The 18,449-nt window shown below is 36.3% G+C and overlaps 3 protein-coding genes across 5 annotated transcripts; all 3 read right to left on the bottom strand.

Moving 5' to 3' along the window:
- Window positions 1-2,982: 2,982 nt before the first annotated feature.
- On the bottom strand, window positions 2,983-4,632 carry LOC135126025 (serine protease easter-like). Of its 2 annotated transcripts, none has more exons than XM_064051814.1 (6): window positions 4,424-4,629; window positions 4,129-4,350; window positions 3,843-4,083; window positions 3,595-3,788; window positions 3,410-3,543; window positions 2,983-3,366 (listed from the first exon to the last, which is right to left on the bottom strand). In XM_064051814.1, the coding sequence occupies exons 1-6, from the start codon at window positions 4,584-4,586 to the stop codon at window positions 3,088-3,090; spliced, it is 1,233 nt and encodes a 410-aa protein (XP_063907884.1). In that variant the 5' UTR covers window positions 4,587-4,629; the 3' UTR covers window positions 2,983-3,087. The 2 variants fall into 2 exon arrangements, with proteins under 2 accessions (XP_063907884.1, XP_063907885.1); XM_064051815.1 differs by having other exon boundaries at window positions 3,174-3,346; window positions 4,424-4,632.
- Window positions 4,633-8,588: 3,956 nt separating this feature from the next.
- LOC135126344 (CLIP domain-containing serine protease HP8-like) lies at window positions 8,589-15,133 on the bottom strand. 2 transcript variants are annotated; one of them, XM_064052329.1, is made up of 4 exons: window positions 15,038-15,133; window positions 14,738-14,990; window positions 14,505-14,686; window positions 8,589-9,073 (listed from the first exon to the last, which is right to left on the bottom strand). In XM_064052329.1, exons 1-4 carry the CDS (start codon window positions 15,081-15,083, stop codon window positions 8,655-8,657), a joined length of 900 nt encoding a protein of 299 aa, XP_063908399.1. In that variant the 5' UTR covers window positions 15,084-15,133; the 3' UTR covers window positions 8,589-8,654. The 2 variants fall into 2 exon arrangements, with proteins under 2 accessions (XP_063908399.1, XP_063908400.1); XM_064052330.1 differs by lacking the exon at window positions 8,589-9,073 and adding an exon at window positions 9,183-9,657.
- A 2,141-nt stretch (window positions 15,134-17,274) lies between these two features.
- Window positions 17,275-18,156, bottom strand: LOC135126024 (splicing regulator SDE2-like). The gene is made up of 3 exons (XM_064051813.1): window positions 17,973-18,156; window positions 17,446-17,918; window positions 17,275-17,391 (listed from the first exon to the last, which is right to left on the bottom strand). Exons 1-3 carry the CDS (start codon window positions 18,048-18,050, stop codon window positions 17,298-17,300), a joined length of 645 nt encoding a protein of 214 aa, XP_063907883.1. The 5' UTR covers window positions 18,051-18,156; the 3' UTR covers window positions 17,275-17,297.
- Window positions 18,157-18,449: the final 293 nt, after the last annotated feature.

The raw sequence follows: 18,449 nt of genomic DNA, 5'->3' as shown, positions 1-18,449 counted from the left end.
ATCCAACAGTTTTGATTTCAGGTACGTATCGCCAGTGGTTCTCAAGTTACGAATTTTCAAATTCGAAAACAATTTTTTGAGCACGCGACTAAAATGAAATGAAGCCGGATTTTTCTTGAACCGTTACAAATTTCCAACAAATGATTGCGAAAATCAATTCAGCAGTGTCGAATTGACCTTGGACCAAAATTTTAGCTCGATCTCAAAATTTTGAGTTTTTTCCCGTTTTTAGTTCCAGTCACGAATTAATCAGATTATGAGAATTTTCTCAAAAGACACAAATCTTCCTGAAATTTGCTCCACTTACTAACTAGAACCTCCTGAACAAGAATTTCGCTTCAGATTCGCTTTCTGAAGCCGCATAAATTTTTTAGGAACTGACTATTTCCAACTTTACGAAAACTAACGTCATCCGTTACATTCGTTCTGTACCACTAAACCACCAAAGACGTAATATTGGCGATTTTTTTTCTAAAATAGAAAAGTCCAAGGAATTCAACAGTTTTGATTTCAGCTACGTATTGCCAGTGGTTCTCAAGTTACGAATTTTCAAATTTGAAAACAATTTTTTGAGCACGCGACTAAAAGGAAATGAAGGTGGATTTTTCTTGAACCGTTACAAATTCCCAACAACTGATTGCGAAAATCAATTCAGCAGTATCGAATTGACCTTGGACCAAAATTTCAGGTCAATCTCAAACTTTTGACTTTTTTGTCATTTTTTGTTCCAGTCAATTAGTCAAATTTTGAGAATTTTCTCAAAAGGCACAGATATTCTTGAAATTTGCTCCACTTACTAATTGGAACCTCCTGAACAAGAATCTGGCTTCAGATTTCTTCTCTGAAGCTGCAATAATTTTTAGGACCTCACCTTTTCCAACTTTAAGAAAACTAACATCGTTCGATACATTCGTTCTCTACAACTAAACCATCAAGGACCTAACATTGGCGATCTTTTTTCTAAATTAGAAAAGTCTAAGGAATCCAACAGTTTTGATTTCAGCTACGTATCGCCAGTGGTTCTCAAGTTACGAATTTCCAAAGTTGAAAACAATTTTTTGAGCACGCGACTAAAATGAAATGAAGGCGAATATTTCTTGAACCGTTACAAATTTCCAACAAATGATTGCGAAAATCAATTCAGCAGTGTCGAATTGACCTTGGACCAAAATTTTAGCTCGATCTCAAAATTTTGAGTTTTTTCTCGTTTTTTGTTCCAGTCAATTAGTCAAATTTTAAGAATTTTCTCAAAAGGCACAGATATTCTTGAAATTTGCTCCACTTACTAATTAGAACCTCCTGAACAAGAATCTGGCTTCAGATTTCTTCTCTGAAGCCGCATACATTTTTTAGGAACTGACTTTTTCCAACTTTACGAAAACTAACGTCATCCGTTACATTCGTTCTCTACAACTAAACCACCAAAGACGTAATATTGGCGATTTTTTTTTTCTAAATTAGAAATGTCCAAGGAATCCAACAGTTTTGATTTCAGCTACGTATCGCCAGTGGTTCTCAAGTTACGAATTTTCAAATTTGAAAACAATTTTTTGAACACGCGACTAAAATGAAATGAAGGCGGATTTTTCTTGAGCCGTCATAAATTTTCAACAATTGATTGCGAAAATCAATTTAACAGTGTCGAATTGACCTTGAAACAAAATTTCATGTCGATCTCAAAATTCTGAGTTTTTTCTCGTTTTTTGTTCCAGTCACGAATTAATCAGATTTTGAGAATTTTTTCAAAACGCACAGATCTTCCTGAAATTTGCTCCACTTACTAATTAGGACCTCCTGAACGAGAATCTAGCTTCAGATTTGTTCTCTGAGGCTGCAATAATTTTTTAGGAGCTGACCTTTTCCAACTATCGTCCGATACATTCGTTCTCTACAACTAAACCTCCAAGGACCTAATATTGGCGATTTTTTTTCTAAATCAGAAAAGTTCAAGCAATTCAACAGTTTTGAATTTAGATACGTATCTCTAGTGGTTCTCAAGTTACGAATTTTCAAATTTGAAAACAATTTTTTGAGCACGCGACTAAAATGAAATGAAGGCGGATTTTTCTTCAACCGTTATAGATTCTCAACAACTGATTACAAAAATCAATTCAGCAGTTTCGTATTGACTTTGGACCAAAATTTCAGGTCAATCTCAAACTTTTGACTTTTTTGTCATTTTTTGTTCCAGTCAATTAGTCAAATTTTAAGAATTTTCTCAAAAGGCACAGATATTCTTGAAATTTGCTCCACTTACTAATTGGAACCTCCTGAACAAGAATCTGGCTTCAGATTTCTTCTCTGAAGCTGCAATAATTTTTAGGACCTCACCTTTTCCAACTTTAAGAAAACTAACATCGTTCGATACATTCGTTCTCTACAACTAAACCATCAAGGACCTAACATTGACGATTTGTTTTCTAAATTAGAAAAGTCTAAGGAATCCAACAGTTTTGATTTCAGCTACGTATCGCCAGTGGTTCTCAAGTTACGAATTTTCAAAGTTGAAAACAATTTTTTGAGCACGCGACTAAAATGAAATGAAGGCGGATTTTTCTTGAACCGTTACAAATTCCCAACAACTGATTGCAAAAATCAATTCAGCAGTATCGAATTGACCTTGGACCAAAATTTCAGGTCGATCTCAAAATTATGAGTTTTTTCTCGTTTTTAGTTCCAATTACGAATTAGTCACACTTTGAGAATTTTCTCAAAAGGCACACATCTTCTTGAAATTTGTTCTTCTTACTGCTTAGAACCTCCTGAACAAGAATATGGATTCAGATTTGCTCTCTGAGGCCGCAATAATTTTTTAGCAGCTCACCTTTTCCAACATTAAGAAAACAGACATCGTCGGATAAATTCGTTCTCTCCAACTAAACTACTCAAGGCGTAATATTGGCGATTTTTTTATAAATCAGAAAAGGCTAAGGAATCCAGGAATCAATGGTTCTCAAGTTATTAATTTTCAAACCAACTGACTGCGAAAATCTGATCGTTAAAAAAACTTTATTGTATTATCACTGATACATTTTACAACAATAAGCGAACATTGTATCATTATCTAGACAATCAAATTTATAAAAATTAGAGCTCCAGATGCGCTACTACCCACTCAACATACTTTGAAACCCTTGTATAAACCTCAAGAGTGCAAGACCCCGCCATCCCAAAAGACGACACGCCGATGGCATACCACCTGGTGATTTTCCTTATTTTGTCAGTACCTATCGCCATCAAAGCGCTTCCCCCATTGCCCTTACACCACATTTGCCCTTCTTCGCCGCTGGCGCACAACTGATTTTCTGTGACCCTCGCAATCCCAGTTAACTTCACAGAACATTCGCTGGAATTTCGAACAAGAATCTAAACACCAACAATTAAATTTTTTGAATAAATTTAAACTCACTTGGTCCTTTAGTTTAATTTTAGGTGGTCCTTTAATCCCGGTAATGGTCCACCCGGCTACGAAGAGTTTCTTTCCCACGTAGCTTCGGGTCAGCTCTTGAGTCGTCATCGGTAGACACAACGGTTGAACAAAATCTGCAAAAACGGACTTAGTTGACACTAAAAGCACACACCGAGTGGACAAACCCGAAAACTCTACTTCTTTTTTCAGTCTCACTAAAGCTATGTCGTCGTGGTGTCCCGGGAGCTTGTAATTTTCGTGGACTACGACTTTCTCCACCTCGCGGTCAATAGATTTATCTGCACACTCTTCCCCAAAACCGTAGTCGACACAATCCGGGTCCGTATCGATGTCGTATTCGCCTAGTCGTACGCTAACCCTAGAAAAAAACAAGAATTTTTTCGAACGAGGAGTTTAATCGAACGACGCTCACACGCTCCATTTTCGTTTCTTGGCGACTTCGATACAGTTTGCAGCTGTTAATACGTATCTAGTACTGATTAGAGCACCGCCGCAGTAGAAACCTCGTCGAGACTCTGAAGTGTTATACTCTAGGAGAACCATCCACGGAAATTCGTACAGATCCGGGTGTTCTCTACCGAACGTTCTGTAAGGGTTGTACAGTCCGCATTCATCTGTGGTCGGTAAGAGATTGCTAGTAGCAGCTGCAAAATCTGTAAACAAATAGTAAAAATTTGCACAAGAAGTAATCCCCCTACCGAATGAATCCGGTTCAATAGGACCAGTTTTGTTGTTCGTGGACGAGCCAAAGGGACAACATGCTTTAGGTGACGCTCCTACGAACCCGCACGTAGAATTCTTGAGGTAAAGTATATCACTGGAAGCCAAAGGTCTTCGGGACAGTCGTTTCAGAAGAGGTTCGCATTCGTTAGCGAGCTTGCAATCTCCGTTTAAACCGTCGGGGGTTTTACAAGGAGTAACTGTCGCCAAAACAAATCTTTAAAGCTGAATCAGGTTCCGGTATTTAAAAGCAAAGAAATCGTAATTTTTTACCTCCAGTTGCACCCACTACGATCCCAAATAACAAAAACACAAGAAGGAACATGTTCTGACGATATGCGTCGAGAACGAAAGATGAATACAGAGTCAGTGGCAGTCGAACTAGCGCAGTAACTGTTACTGGTTCCAAGTGTTCGTGAGTTTGCGGTAAGAACATCGGCGATAACCTTGATTTTTGTCGTGATCTGTATTTTAACCTCTTCTCGATAACTCAAAAATTGCAGCAAATAAAAAGTGTGTATAACCTTCCTTTCAATTTAAATAAAGGGTTCCTCAAAAATGAAGTAGTAAGTGAATTGTATTTAGAACAAGTATGACGGTGGTCTGTAAACAAGGTACAAAAAGAAAGGTAGAGTTAACGGTGGAAATCTAAGGTTACCAGGTGTCGAGTTAACCCGAACATGTTTCGTCTTTCCAAATAAGATACAAAAAATATGTTATCGGCAACACAACTGGTTCCTTTCTGTTATAACACCTTCGCATTATATTGCTCGAATGCCCCCTGCCCTAATCAAAATCAGTGATTAATTACGTAGAATCCTGTATCTCAAAATAACTGTATAAGGATATATTATTTACAACACATGTGCAGAAATACACACTTATTTTTATTGTAAGTACTTACCTGTGCTGCTCCTACTGTTGTTTCCAGTACTACACTAAACGTTAGCAAGTTGTCACAAACATCATACTGTCTTCCACTGTTTTGTGGAATTAAAATCGTCTTAGTTATGAACAAAGTGTTTCTTTTCCGCACTAGTGAGATTGTACGAAAGTGCAATAATAACGTAGGTAATGTTATCGCCACGCAAGTAAAGAACACGAAGACTGGGAATTAAAAGCACAAAAATCTGAAACGAACAAAGAAAATCTCGAAAAGGTTAAAAAAGTGATAAATGCAAGAACAGGAAAAGGACGATAATTAAAAAAGGTACAGTCCGAAGTCCAAACAGTCAACGCTAGAAATTTATTTCTAGCTTGTTTTGTTTATCAAATGAAACATTGATCCAAGTTTATTTAGACTGAACTTCTTGTCCCTCAAGTACAATGAAGCACATCCAGTTCCTTAGAAAAATTCTAAAATTTGATTTTGCTAACTGTTTTATTTTATGTTAACTGTAAATTAAAAGAAGGATATTTGTGGACTGTCAAACTACTAGTAAAGAAGTGTGCTATGCGTCATCAATTCTTTAACAAGGACAAGAAAAACGACAAATAAAAGACAAAAAGGACAAATAAAAACGAAAAAAACAACAACAAAAATACGACAAAAACGAGAGAAAAGGGAAAGAACACCAGACAAAAAAAAGTAAAAAATGTAATAAAACCTGGAAAAAGACGACTACAAAAAAACGACAAAGGTGATAAAAGAAGTCAAGAAAAATAGACGATAAAAAATGCAACAACAAAAATTAGAAAAAAGGCGACATAAAACGACCAAAGAAAGGCAACACAAAGACATTAACAAAAAATTGGTCTAAAGAGTTTAGACAGTACTTCCCTCGCTGTCGGAAACTTGACGACTGCATGCCTATTGTGTTTTTTTTCTCATTACATTTTTGTAGTGGGAATTTAAAAAAAAATTGCGATGACGTCATCAACATTTTTGCAAGGACACGTATATCAGTTGGGATAGATGTAGTGTAATACTAAGAATAAAATTATTATATTCTCAAATTTTCGGGAAAATGAATTGGGTCGTTTGAATATTGATTTGTAATAATCAATAAAATAACGAAACAATTTACTCACGTATACCTACGTATCAGAGGCAACTGAAAATCGTGTATGTATAAACATTCTTAATTTAAGATGACAGGCGTAACAGCATACGTGAGAGCCAAACACAGAAACTGTAAACAAAACGACCGTCGGTTTTATTGCTTCGACTTCCGCTTATTATATAAAACATTGGGTTTTATTTTAATTCTTGACGGTGAAATTCACAATTGGTTGATTATAAACATGTCTATTTCACATTCGGGGAATCAAGTGAACGCATAAAACAAATGCAGGTCTGTAATGTTAAAGTCGATGTAAATAAGCGTGCTACCCTTATGTTTCAACCGAGTTTTTCCTTTAACAAATTTTGTGTCTACCAAATTGGGTTGGTTGGGGTGTAATACTAATAATAAGTGTTGCCTTTAATTTAATCAATAAAATAAATTGACTTCATTAATTTTTTTGAACCACCTCTTAAGAAAATCTAAAAAATATGAATGGAATGATAAATCACAAGTACAAACTCATCATATTTTTTGCATTTTAGATAGGATTTATTCAGCAAAATTTAAGGGTGACGTCATCAATTTTTTTAGGAGGGATGAACAAATACATTTTGAACAAAAGTTTACCATGCTTATAATAACTTTAAAATATTCCCAAGATTTCAAAGCATTCGGTTTTGTAATTCCTGATTAAATCGATAAAATAAATTCACGCCTTCATTAATTTTTTTGAGTCACCCTGCATATGCAAATCCAAAAATATGAATGGAATGATAAATCACAAGTACAGACTCATCATATTTTGTACATTTTAGATATGATTTATTCGGAAAACTTTTGAGCTGACGTCATCAGTTTTTTGTAGAAGACAACCAAATATATTTTGACTAAAAATTTATTATGCTCTTTATAACCTTAAAACATCTGCAAGATTTCAAAGCATTCGGTTTTGTAGTTCCTGATTAAATCAATAAAATAAATTTACGCATTCATTAATTTTTTTGAGTCACTCTGTATATGCAAATCCAAAAAATATGAATGGAGTGATAAATGACAAGTACAGGCTCATCATATTTTGTACATTTTAGATATGATTTATTCGGCAAACTTTCGAGCTGACGTCATCAAGTTTTTGGAGGGGATAAGCAAATATATTTTGACTAAACATTTATTATGCTCTTTATGACCTTAAAACATCTGCAAGATTTCAGAGCATTCGGTTTTGTAGTTCCTGATTAAATCAATAAAATATATTTACGCATTCATTAATTTTTTTGAGTCACCCTGTATATGCAAATCCAAAAAATATTAATGGAGTGATAGTTCACAAGTACAGACTCATCATATTTTGTACATTTTAGATATGATTTATTCCACAAACTTTTGAGCTGACGTCATCAAGTTTTTGGAGGGGATAAGCAAATATTTTTTGACTAAAGATTTATGATGCTCTTTATAGCCTTAAAACATCTGCAACATTTCAAAGCATTCTGGTTAGCAGATTAAAAATTAAATTTCAAAATGTTGTTTTATAATTTTGATTTTTTTTCCAAAAATCTGGACGTTTCGGGTGAAAAGTCGATTCAGAGTTGTAAACTACATGTGTAGGACTATGTTATTTTATACAATTGAAAACCCATTTACTATGTACAATTTTGAAGTGACGTCATCGCTTTAGTAGTGGGGATGATTCGACAAATTTTGGTTAGCGTTTTACCATCTACATGATATTCTTAATATAAGTACAAAATTTCACAACAATCGGTCGAGTACTTTCGGAGATTATCTGTCTAATAAAAATCCGTGACAACAGACGGACAGACGGACAGACGGACAGACGGACGGACGGACAGACGGACAGACGGACAGACAGACGGAAATGGGAGACCTATTTCTTCGTCTTCTAGGGGTCATGAAAGATCGAGAAAACGTAAAAGTAGAGAGTCGGCCGACGGACTCGATTACAATACTTCCTTTGCTTACGCTCGGGAAGTAAAAAGGGAACAAAAAAACGCGACGACAAAGATGACAAAAAAAAACAAAAATGAAGGAAAAAACAAACTTCCCTCGCCTTTGAAATACAATACTGCATATCCAGCTTTTTCAAAAAATAATAAAATTTGATTATGCGAATTTTATTTCTTTTATGAGAACCCTTATAAGTTAAAATAAAGATATGTATGTAACGTTAAAGTAAATGTAAAGAGAGAGAGAGAGAGAGAGAGAGAGTCTGACCCGAACGAAAAAAAAAAACAAAACACGTGAGAATTTGAAAAAACCCCAAAAGAACCCAGAAAATATAGAAAATATTCAAAACGCAAAAACATGAAAACGCAGTAACTGTCAAATACGGTCCAAACGCGTATTTACGGAGTACTTAAAACCCAACGTTTTTAAAATCTTCGGAAAAAGCGTCTGATTCAACGGCAACGTGTCTAGATATATCCTTTTTTACTTCAGCTACTTAAGTTTAACTGCCACATATTAACAAACAAAATTCAAGCTTGGATGTGGTCCAAAATCCACTTCCTGTACTTGGTCACGTCCGTGTAAATCGCCGGTTTATCAGTTCCACAGTCTCTCGGACCAAACGAAACGAGTCCCACTATGTAGTACCTGGGCGTATCCCCAAAAGCCTCAACTCTCATGACGGGCCCTCCCGAGTCTCCTCTGCACGAGTCGAATCCTTCGTCCCCTCCCGCACAAAACTGTCCTGGTCCCATCGAAGCGTCCTCCACAATTTCCCTGCATTTGTCCTTGTCGATTATGGGAATGCGAACGTGGAGCAGCACAGTGCTCATTTTGTTCGACACGCCGCTTAATTTGCTGACTCCCCATCCTGCTATTTCCATGAAAGAGCCGACGAAATTTTGTATCATTAGCTGACCGCGCGGCATGCAGATGCTTCCGACGTACGCTGAAAAAAACGTCATTCATAAAAAAATGCGACGAAGCGGTGCGAAAAAGCGTATAGCAGAAATGCTCGTGATAACCCGCTGGCGCCCTCTCTCGTTTAGTTAACTGTCTATTTTTACGCTGCAACAAAACCCAGTTGAAGCGATTCTTTATTCATACATAAAGTAGTAACATGTCACACTTCCACGTTGTCCAAAATCCACACTACATATTTGGACACATCCGTATAGACGGCCGGTACGGCACTGCCACAATTCACACTTCCGAATGATACAATCCCTATTATATAAAACCTTGGTGGTCCATCGATGGCCTGTGGAGCCATTAACGGTCCTCCTGAGTCGCCTCCGCACGAGTCGTAGCCATTTTGACCGCCGGCGCACAATTGTCCCGGGCCCGTCGTGGCAAAATGCCGCAAAATCCTGTTGCAGTGAGCCAGTGGGACAAACGGGATGCGCACGTGCAGAAGAATCGGGCTAATCATCTGATGTTCGTTTAGGCCCCATCCGGCTACCTGTGCGGTAGTACCAATGTATTCTCTGGTCAGAAGGGGACCATATGGGAGACAAATGGAATTCACGTATTCTGGAAAATCAAACAATGGGGTTGAGACGGGAAATCTGCGAAGATGATTGCAGAAGGAGCTAAGAGCTGAAAATTAAAGGCGAAAGAAACAAAGACGAAAAAGACATCTCGCAGGGAGCATCAAAAAAAGAATAGCTAAAGATTTCAGACAGGAAAACAGATGATGGGTAACAAATGTAGAGAGAAAGAAACTTTATAGGCGAAATTTCTAAAAATCAGAAACAGCACAAAAATGTGAAAATGATATGAGAGAAAATGTGAATTTGTCTGTAGAAGGATAAGCTTAAAAAGTGGATAGAGATATCAAAGAGGAAACACTACAGAAAAAAGTAAGGTTGACAGATCAAATCTCAGATGCAAAAAGGACGCAGTAGAGAGGAAGATAGAAACAGAATAAAAAAACAAAAACAAAGAGAATTATAATAAACGTAAGAAAGTGTAAATTTAACAGAACAAAAAGATCTAAATACGCAGCTGAAGAGATTGAAAAAGCATAGGAAAAAGTAAACGAAAGTGCAACAATCATTAAACAACAAAAATCACAAGAAAACAACAATAACAACAAATACTGCAATTTATTAGAGAATGATTCATAAAGGAAAGTTGACATAACAAAGAAATAACACAGAAAGATGGCTCAGACCAAAGAAAACATTAATGAAGTTAAACACACAATGAAGGGCAATAAAAAATGTTCGCAAGTAAGAATAATATGAAACGTAAACAGTCTAGATAAAAGAGAAAACTTGTTTGAGAGAAAGAAAAAAATAGAAAAAGGGCATTCAAAGTTCACACAAAATTCAATAAAATACAACAAAGATAGACAAAAAATAAAAGAAGTGATAGTAAAAAAGGAAGAGACAAAATCATATTCAAAAAATTGGTCTAAAGAGTTTAGACAGTACTTCCCTCGCTGTCGGAAACTTGACGACTGCATGCCTATTGTGTTTTTTTTCTCATTACATTTTTGTAGTGGGAATTTAAAAAAAATTGCGATGACGTCATCAACATTTTTGCAAGGACACGTATATCAGTTGGGATAGATGTAGTGTAATACTAAGAATAAAATTATTATATTCTCAAATTTTCGGGAAAATGAATTGGGTCGTTTTGAATATTGATTTGTAATAATCAATAAAATAACGAAACAATTTACTCACGTATACGTATCAGAGGCAACTGAAAATCGTGTATGTATAAACATTCTTAATTTAAGATGACAGGCGTAACAGCATACGTGAGAGTCAAACAGAGAAACTGTAAACAAAACGACCATGGGTTTTATTGCTTCGACTTCCGCTTATTATATAAAACATTGGGTTTTATTTTAATTCGTGACGGTGAAATTCACAATTGGTTGATTATAAACATATCTATTTCACATTCGCGGAACCAAGTGAGCGCATAAAACAAATGCAGGTCTGTAATGTTAAAGTCGATGTAAATAAGCGTGCTACCCTTATGTTTCAACCGAGTTTTTCCTTTAACAAATTTTGTGTCTACCAAATTGGGTTGGTTGGGGTGTAATACTAATAATAAGTGTTGCCTTTAATTTAATCAATAAAATAAATTGACTTCATTAATTTTTTTGAACCACCTCTTAAGAAAATCTAAAAAATATCAATGGAATGATAAATCACAAGTACAAACTCATCACATTTTTTGCATTTTAGATAGGATTTATTCAGCAAAATTTAAGGGTGACGTCATCAATTTTTTTAGGAGGGATGAACAAATACATTTTGAACAAAAGTTTACCATGCTTATAATAACATTAAAATATTCCCAAGATTTCAAAGCATTCGGTTTTGTAATTCCTGATTAAATCGATAAAATAAATTCACGCCTTCATTAATTTGTTTGAGTCACCCTGCATATGCAAATCCAAAAATATGAATGGAATGATAAATCACAAGTACACACTCATCATATTTTGTACATTTTAGATACGATTTATTCGGCAAACTTTTGAGCTGACGTCATCAGTTTTTTGTAGAAGATAACCAAATATATTTTGACTAAAAATTTATTATGCTCTTTATAACCTTAAAACATCTGCAAGATTTCAAAGCATTCGGTTTTGTAGTTCCTGATTAAATCAATAAAATAAATTTACGCATTCATTAGTTTTTTTGAGTCACCCTGTATATGCAAATCGAAAAAATTTGAATGGAATGATAAATCACAAGAAGAGACTCACCATATTTTGTACATTTTAGATAGGATTTATTCAGCAAAATTTTGTGGTGACATCATAAATTTTTTAGGGGGGACGACCAAATACGTTTTGATCAAAAATTTATCATGCTTATGATAATTTTAAAATATCTTCAAGATTTCGAAGCATTCGGTTTTGTAGTTCCTGAGTAAATCAGTAAAATAAATTTACGCTTTCATTTATTTTCTTGAATCACCCTGTATATGCAAATCCAAAAAATATGAATGGAGTGATAGATCACAAGTACAGACTGATCATATTTTGTACATTTTAGATATGATTTATTCGGCAAATTTTCGAGCTGACGTCATCAAGTTTTTGGAGGGGATAAGCAAATATATTTTGACTAAACATTTATTATGCTCTTTATAACCTTAAAACATCTGCAAGATGTCAGAGCATTCCGTTTTGTAGTTCCTGATTAAATCAATAAAATATATTTACGCATTCATTAATTTTTTTGAGTCATTCTGTATATGCAAATCCAAAAAATATGAATGGAGTGATAAATGACAAGTACAGGCTCATCATATTTTGTACATTTTAGATATGATTTATTCGGCAAACTTTCGAGCTGACGTCATCAAGTTTTTGGAGGGGATAAGCAAATATATTTTGACTAAACATTTATTATGCTCTTTATAACCTTAAAACATCTGCAAGATGTCAGAGCATTCCGTTTTGTAGTTCCTGATTAAATCAATAAAATATATTTACGCATTCATTAATTTTTTTGAGTCACTCTGTATATGCAAATCCAAAAAATATGAATGGAGTGATAGATCACAAGTACAGACTCATCATATTTTGTACATTTTAGATATGATTTATTCCACAAACTTTTGAGCTGACGTCATCAAGTTTTTGGAGGGGATAAGCAAATATTTTTTGACTAAAGATTTATGATGCTCTTTATAGCCTTAAAACATCTGCAACATTTCAAAGCATTCTGGTTAGCAGATTAAAAATTAAATTTCAAAATGTTGTTTTATAATTTTGATTTTTTTTCCAAAAATCTGGACGTTTCGGGTGAAAAGTCGATTCAGAGTTGTAAACTACATGTGTAGGACTATGTTATTTTATACAATTGAAAACCCATTTACTATGTACAATTTTGAAGTGACGTCATCGCATTAGTGGTGGGGATGATTAGACAAATTTTGGTTAGCGTTTTACCATCTACATGATATTCTTAATATAAGTACAAAATTTCACAACAATCGGTCGAGTACTTTCGGAGATTATCTGTCTAATAAAAATCCGGGGGCAGACGGACAGACGGACGGACAGACGGACAGACAGACGGAAATGGGAGACCTATTTCTTCGTCTTCTAGGGGTCATGAAAGATCGAGAAAACGTAAAAGTAGAGAGTCGGCCGACGGACTCGATTACAATACTTCCTTTGCTTACGCTCGGGAAGTAATAAAAGAAGTGATAGTAAAAAAGGAAGAGACAAAATCATATTCAAAAAAACGCATAAAAGCTTACAATTAAACAATTAAAATTAAACAGGAGTTGAAGATAGAGAAGACAGGGTTTATCAAATAAAATATGTAAGAACAAGAAATAAAAGAATAAAATGAGAAAAGTGTGTAACATATAAAGGGTAATAAACACGAGATTAAATTAATAATAAGGGATATAAAAACAACTTTACAAAAAAGTTAAATATATAGTAATGAAAGTCAACATGTGAAAGATCCAGGTCACAGAAGTGAAGTAAGGTGTAAAACAAGAGTAACAACAATAAAGAAGATAAGATGGAAGAAACAGAACACCGAAGGACCGAAAAATTTGGTTTATAAAGTTAACACCGTTTCAGAGTTATGTATCCATTTTCAGTGACTGAATAAAGTAAAAGTGCATTAACAAAGAACGCCCACTTGAAAGCATTCATTACTAGACAGCGGATTTCTGTCGGGCTACGTCACGATTTTAGTGGGGACGCGCTGCATCGCCGGGACTCAGTAGCGGGTGATAGGTAATCACTGAATTTAATTGTCACTTTATTCCATAAATACAATTAACGATTTATTAATCAAACGGCTAACTAAATGAGAACTGGAATTAACAGCAGAGTGCAACGAAGCAGCGTTATTCTAATCTCAAATAAACGAAGTGCAGCCGGTAACTGCAATGAATTCCCATCCCGTACGAGCCGTACCGAGTTTGGCCTTGTCTAGCCCGACAGAAATCCGCTCTCTATTCATTACCGAACACCCGTCACAGTATTATTCCATTAATTTGCAACGCATTTCGACCGTGTTGTAATCACGGACACGCTAAATACCGAAATTACTGGCGATTCTTGTAGGTTCTAATTTATTTTGGTAATTAAGGATTTATCAGCACGGCATTGTTCAATTTAAATTCTAAACAACTTCATAAAACAGTGCACTAGTAACGAGTAGTTGCAGAATTTACAATTTACAAGTTCTAGTCGAACACGTGCAATAATTACTTTCAAAAACGGAAATTGGGCAGTTTCGCGTCACTCTTCAAGCCGATCACAGACGAGTTCTCGGCGGGAAAACCGGCAAAACCCGACGAAATATTTAATGCTCTTAACTGCTCAGTTAGTAATCTGTACCGACACCTACAGACCCAGCAACAGTAAAAAATCTTACGAGTAATCTTAGCCGGTCGATCCAGCCTTATCAGCGCAATGTCGTTCCTCATGGCCGGTTGCTGGAACTTCTCGTGGGATATAACCTTGTCAGGCCGAAAGTCCTGCACAGGAGGGGCGCACACCGCGTCTTCGCAGTCTTTCCTAGTCCTCGTGTTGTGTTCACCCAACCTTATCCGCACCCTGAAAATCCCGATTGGTATTCATCCAGAAAAAGCACGAGGTGCTCCTTACATCCGCTCACCCTTCAGCCCCGACACGCAATGGGCCGCCGTCAGGACGTATAAGGGGTTGATGAGCGACCCCCCGCACTTGTAGCGAGGGGTGGACGAAGAAAACAGCTTCCTGGTGTAGCCCAGCTGCGCCATCCACGGGAACTGTCCCAGGGTGGCCACGTTGCCGCCGATGATCTTATCGCTGACGCTCTCGCCGCACCCGTCATGGTCCAGCAGATACCAGTTCGGGTGGGACTCGTCGGCCGCGGCCACTGGAAAGCGTTATCGACGAATGCGGGCGCTAAGTCATGGTACTTACGCAGCTTCAGGAAATGTATGAGGAAAACCAACCGCACGATCTTCATGATCAATCTACCGGGGGATAACAATCATGGAAATGGAAAACACGTTAAAAACAATAAGTCATTTCAAACAGGTGATAAGGTTTTACGATCTCTAAATACGTAATTGGCCGAGAAATTTCGCATCATGTACCGTCACATCATTCGGTCGCAATTCAGTACGCCGTTTTTGGTTGAGATTTGGTTTAGTGTCGCTGATTCGACTTCAGCGAGCAGAAATGGCGAGGGCGGTAAGCTGCGAGGGGAGGAGGTGCGAAATTAACAAAATAAATAATACGTTGAGAGGAAATACTTTATTCATAGTTGACAATTATGTTGGTTTTGACGACAAAATTTTTCGGTGTCACCGAAAACAATTAAATATGCATCGTCATTCGTGTTAAAATAATTTTGATTTCTTATGCTTTAAAAAATTTAAATACTTGTCGGCCCACGAAATCTTGTGGGACACGTTCATAAATTTTTTTTACAAAACTCGTGTTGCTCCGCAGTATCACTCATACTCGCAAAAATGCATTTTTTGGCCATGTAATCCAAACAACTATTGTAAGAATTCCAATATTTTTTATAGCTCGTTCGATAAATTCCGTAATGAGCATAGCCGAATATTTGCAATAATCTGCCGTAACTATCTGATGCAATTAAAATTTATAATCAAAACGATAATGAATAATTGTTTTATTTTTAGTTAAGTGCAGCTTTTGCTTTTCTTTTAGTATCGTTTTCGGTTTTGTTTAGTAAGTAGAGAGGTGCCGATTTTTTTTTTTTTTCACTAGTAGCCATGAAGCATGTAACCGTCGACTTATTTAGAGGTAGCAAAGTTCAACTTTTGCGACCAAGGTTCAAAAAGAAGATTGAGGTTATGTACGAAATACTTGATGTGATTATTTCTTAAAAAATGAATAAATTTGTGCTACTAACATTACTTGAGTATACGCATGGTAGTTGGTAGACGGTGGAACATAAAATGATTATTTCAGCGACAAGTGTAAACGGTTTTCTTTGTGTTGAAGATTTAGATTAAGTTTGACTAGAAATCAAAACAAAATCGTGTTGCGTCAAAAAATTGAACGTTTATTTTTTCAATTTATTGTCTTATGGTTTCTATTAGTGAAAAAAACAGTATATTAACCACGGTTGTAAAGCCACTTCTTGGCTAATAATATACTATTTGTGAGTTCAAACAAATAAAAATATAAAATCTTCCTAGACAATGTTGTTGGTTGAGTTTCCGTACTGTTGTCCGTTGTGTGGTCTCTTACTTTTTGAACGCATAATATGCTGTTGCTATCATTGTTAACTTTAAATTGGAAATGCTTTGTGTTTATAACCCATTATTACTATTGTTATAAAGCTAAAATTTGTTTTGATGTTGTAATAAAACACTAATAACTACGTTTTTGAATTTGAAGTCCCCTTGACACGAATTTCTGATTAGTTTTAATGTTGACTGTCGACTGACGACGAAGCTTTCTTCTCCCTTTTTACTTCTATCCCATTAATTTCCTGAAGTCGCTTCTTCAATTCTGAAACGTCTTTCTCTCATTGTTTAAATTCTTACTATTCAACCTAACATTTTTTCTAAAGCAGAGAAAAAAACTAGCGTTTTCCAACTAGTCCATGGCGTAGTCCGTAGTCCATTCCTATATTATTCATATTAATGACGCGACGCCAGTGGCCTAGTTTCATGCGCTTGCGTCGTGTAAACTGTCATCAAGAGCCAACCACACGTTTTGGTGTATAATTTAAACGTCGGCAAAAATTATTTCACTCATTTATTATAAAAAATGGGCCAAAATAGGCACTTTTAATACAAGAGGTATAATTAATGTGATAAATCGCACTCGGTTCGCAGTGGCCTTTGCCAACAACACACAAGCAGCAATTTTGACAATGACATTTTGTTTTGAAACCAAAAATTTTTAGCTGCAAAAATTTAAGCCACACAATGAGCACCCGCAAGCCCAACAACAATTCAAACCCATCGTCAGAACGCCCCACCAAATTTGAATTCCTGCTAAGTCGAGTACAACTTTTCTACAACCACAAGTACTACTGGGAAGTCTTAAAAAGTGTCGTGCTGTTCATGGTTGGTCTCAAAGTCGCAAACGAATCTTTCCACATAATTATACCAATTAAGAATTACGAGCCGTTTAAGGGACGTTATGGAAAACAATAGGTAGTCAATAAACAGTTTTCACTTACTTACTAGTTTTATTAATTAGCCTTAACAACTTTCTTACTACTTGATACTACGTCACTATCGTCACTGTCGTCGCTGTCTTCAGACCCACTCAGCTCTTCGTCAATCCTAAACAACAACAACAAAATAAATAAATAAATACAAAAAAAAAATAACACATACCACAACTTCGGTTTCTTCCGCTTAACCTCACTCTTGCCGTCAGATTTCCGCTTCCCGCTGCACGACGCCTGCAGCCCTTGCACCACCGCATCTTCAACTTTCTCCGGCAAATCCGAGCGCAGCTTATCGTATTCTGCGTCTTTGAACTCGTGCTTCGGCTTCTCGATCAACCTCTCCAACTTCTTCTGTTTTTTCTCCGCCGCTTCCTTCTCGCGCTCGGCTTGTGCTTCAATCCACTTCTTCAACCTCTGCTCTTCGTTGATGTCGCGCAGGCGACGTCCACTGAGGTCCCTGCAGGCCTCTCTGTTCGTGGTTTTCTCGATCTGGGCACCGATCGCCCTAAGCATTGACCCGAAACCCCCTTTGCCCCCCACCAGCCGCAAAACCACGTCGATTTTGCCGCTGAGCTCGAGCGCATCTTCGGAGACGCGTTTGCCGTTACTCAAAAGGTAGAAATCCGTCTTGGTGAAGGGCTGAAGAAGTATGAAGATCAAAAGAGAGGTTATGTGATTATGGGTTTTACTCACCAGAAGATGGGTGATTTCCTGGAATGTTAGTTGGTGGGGCACTTTAAAAAGAAGTTTATTTTCGAAGTAGAGCTCCATTTCTTGAGGTTTTGTTAAAGAATTTTAAATATTTTTACCACGAATGGAACGATAAAGCTATTCGATCGCTTGTTATTGTAGTCAATTATAGTCACGTGATTGTCTGACTCTTTTGATTGGACGGTGTTCAATTGACGTTTCTGGATAGAACCTGTACCTAAAGTCCCGACAACGGTACTATTGTATTATTACAGAATACCGTACAACTTAATATATGTTCAAATTTATATGTTGACGTTTTAGGACCCAGGATATTCGTTTTGATGAAAATTCCAACGTTGCCTTATTATTGTGGTAAATTTTACGTTCTTTGTTTGATCCAGGTTCAGTTTTTAAGCAAATATTTCCTTATTTTCACGATGCGCAGAGTCCTCAAGGCGAAGTAACTTTTGTTCAATA

This window comes from Zophobas morio, unplaced genomic scaffold, assembly GCF_036711695.1.
Source record: "Zophobas morio isolate AGI-343-1 ecotype UQ-CSIRO unplaced genomic scaffold, CSIRO_AGI_Zmor_V1 ptg000010l, whole genome shotgun sequence".
NCBI lineage: Eukaryota > Metazoa > Arthropoda > Insecta > Coleoptera > Tenebrionidae > Zophobas > Zophobas morio.
The sequence above is the reverse complement of the archived record's forward strand: the minus strand, read 5'-3'. Positions and strand labels throughout refer to the sequence as shown.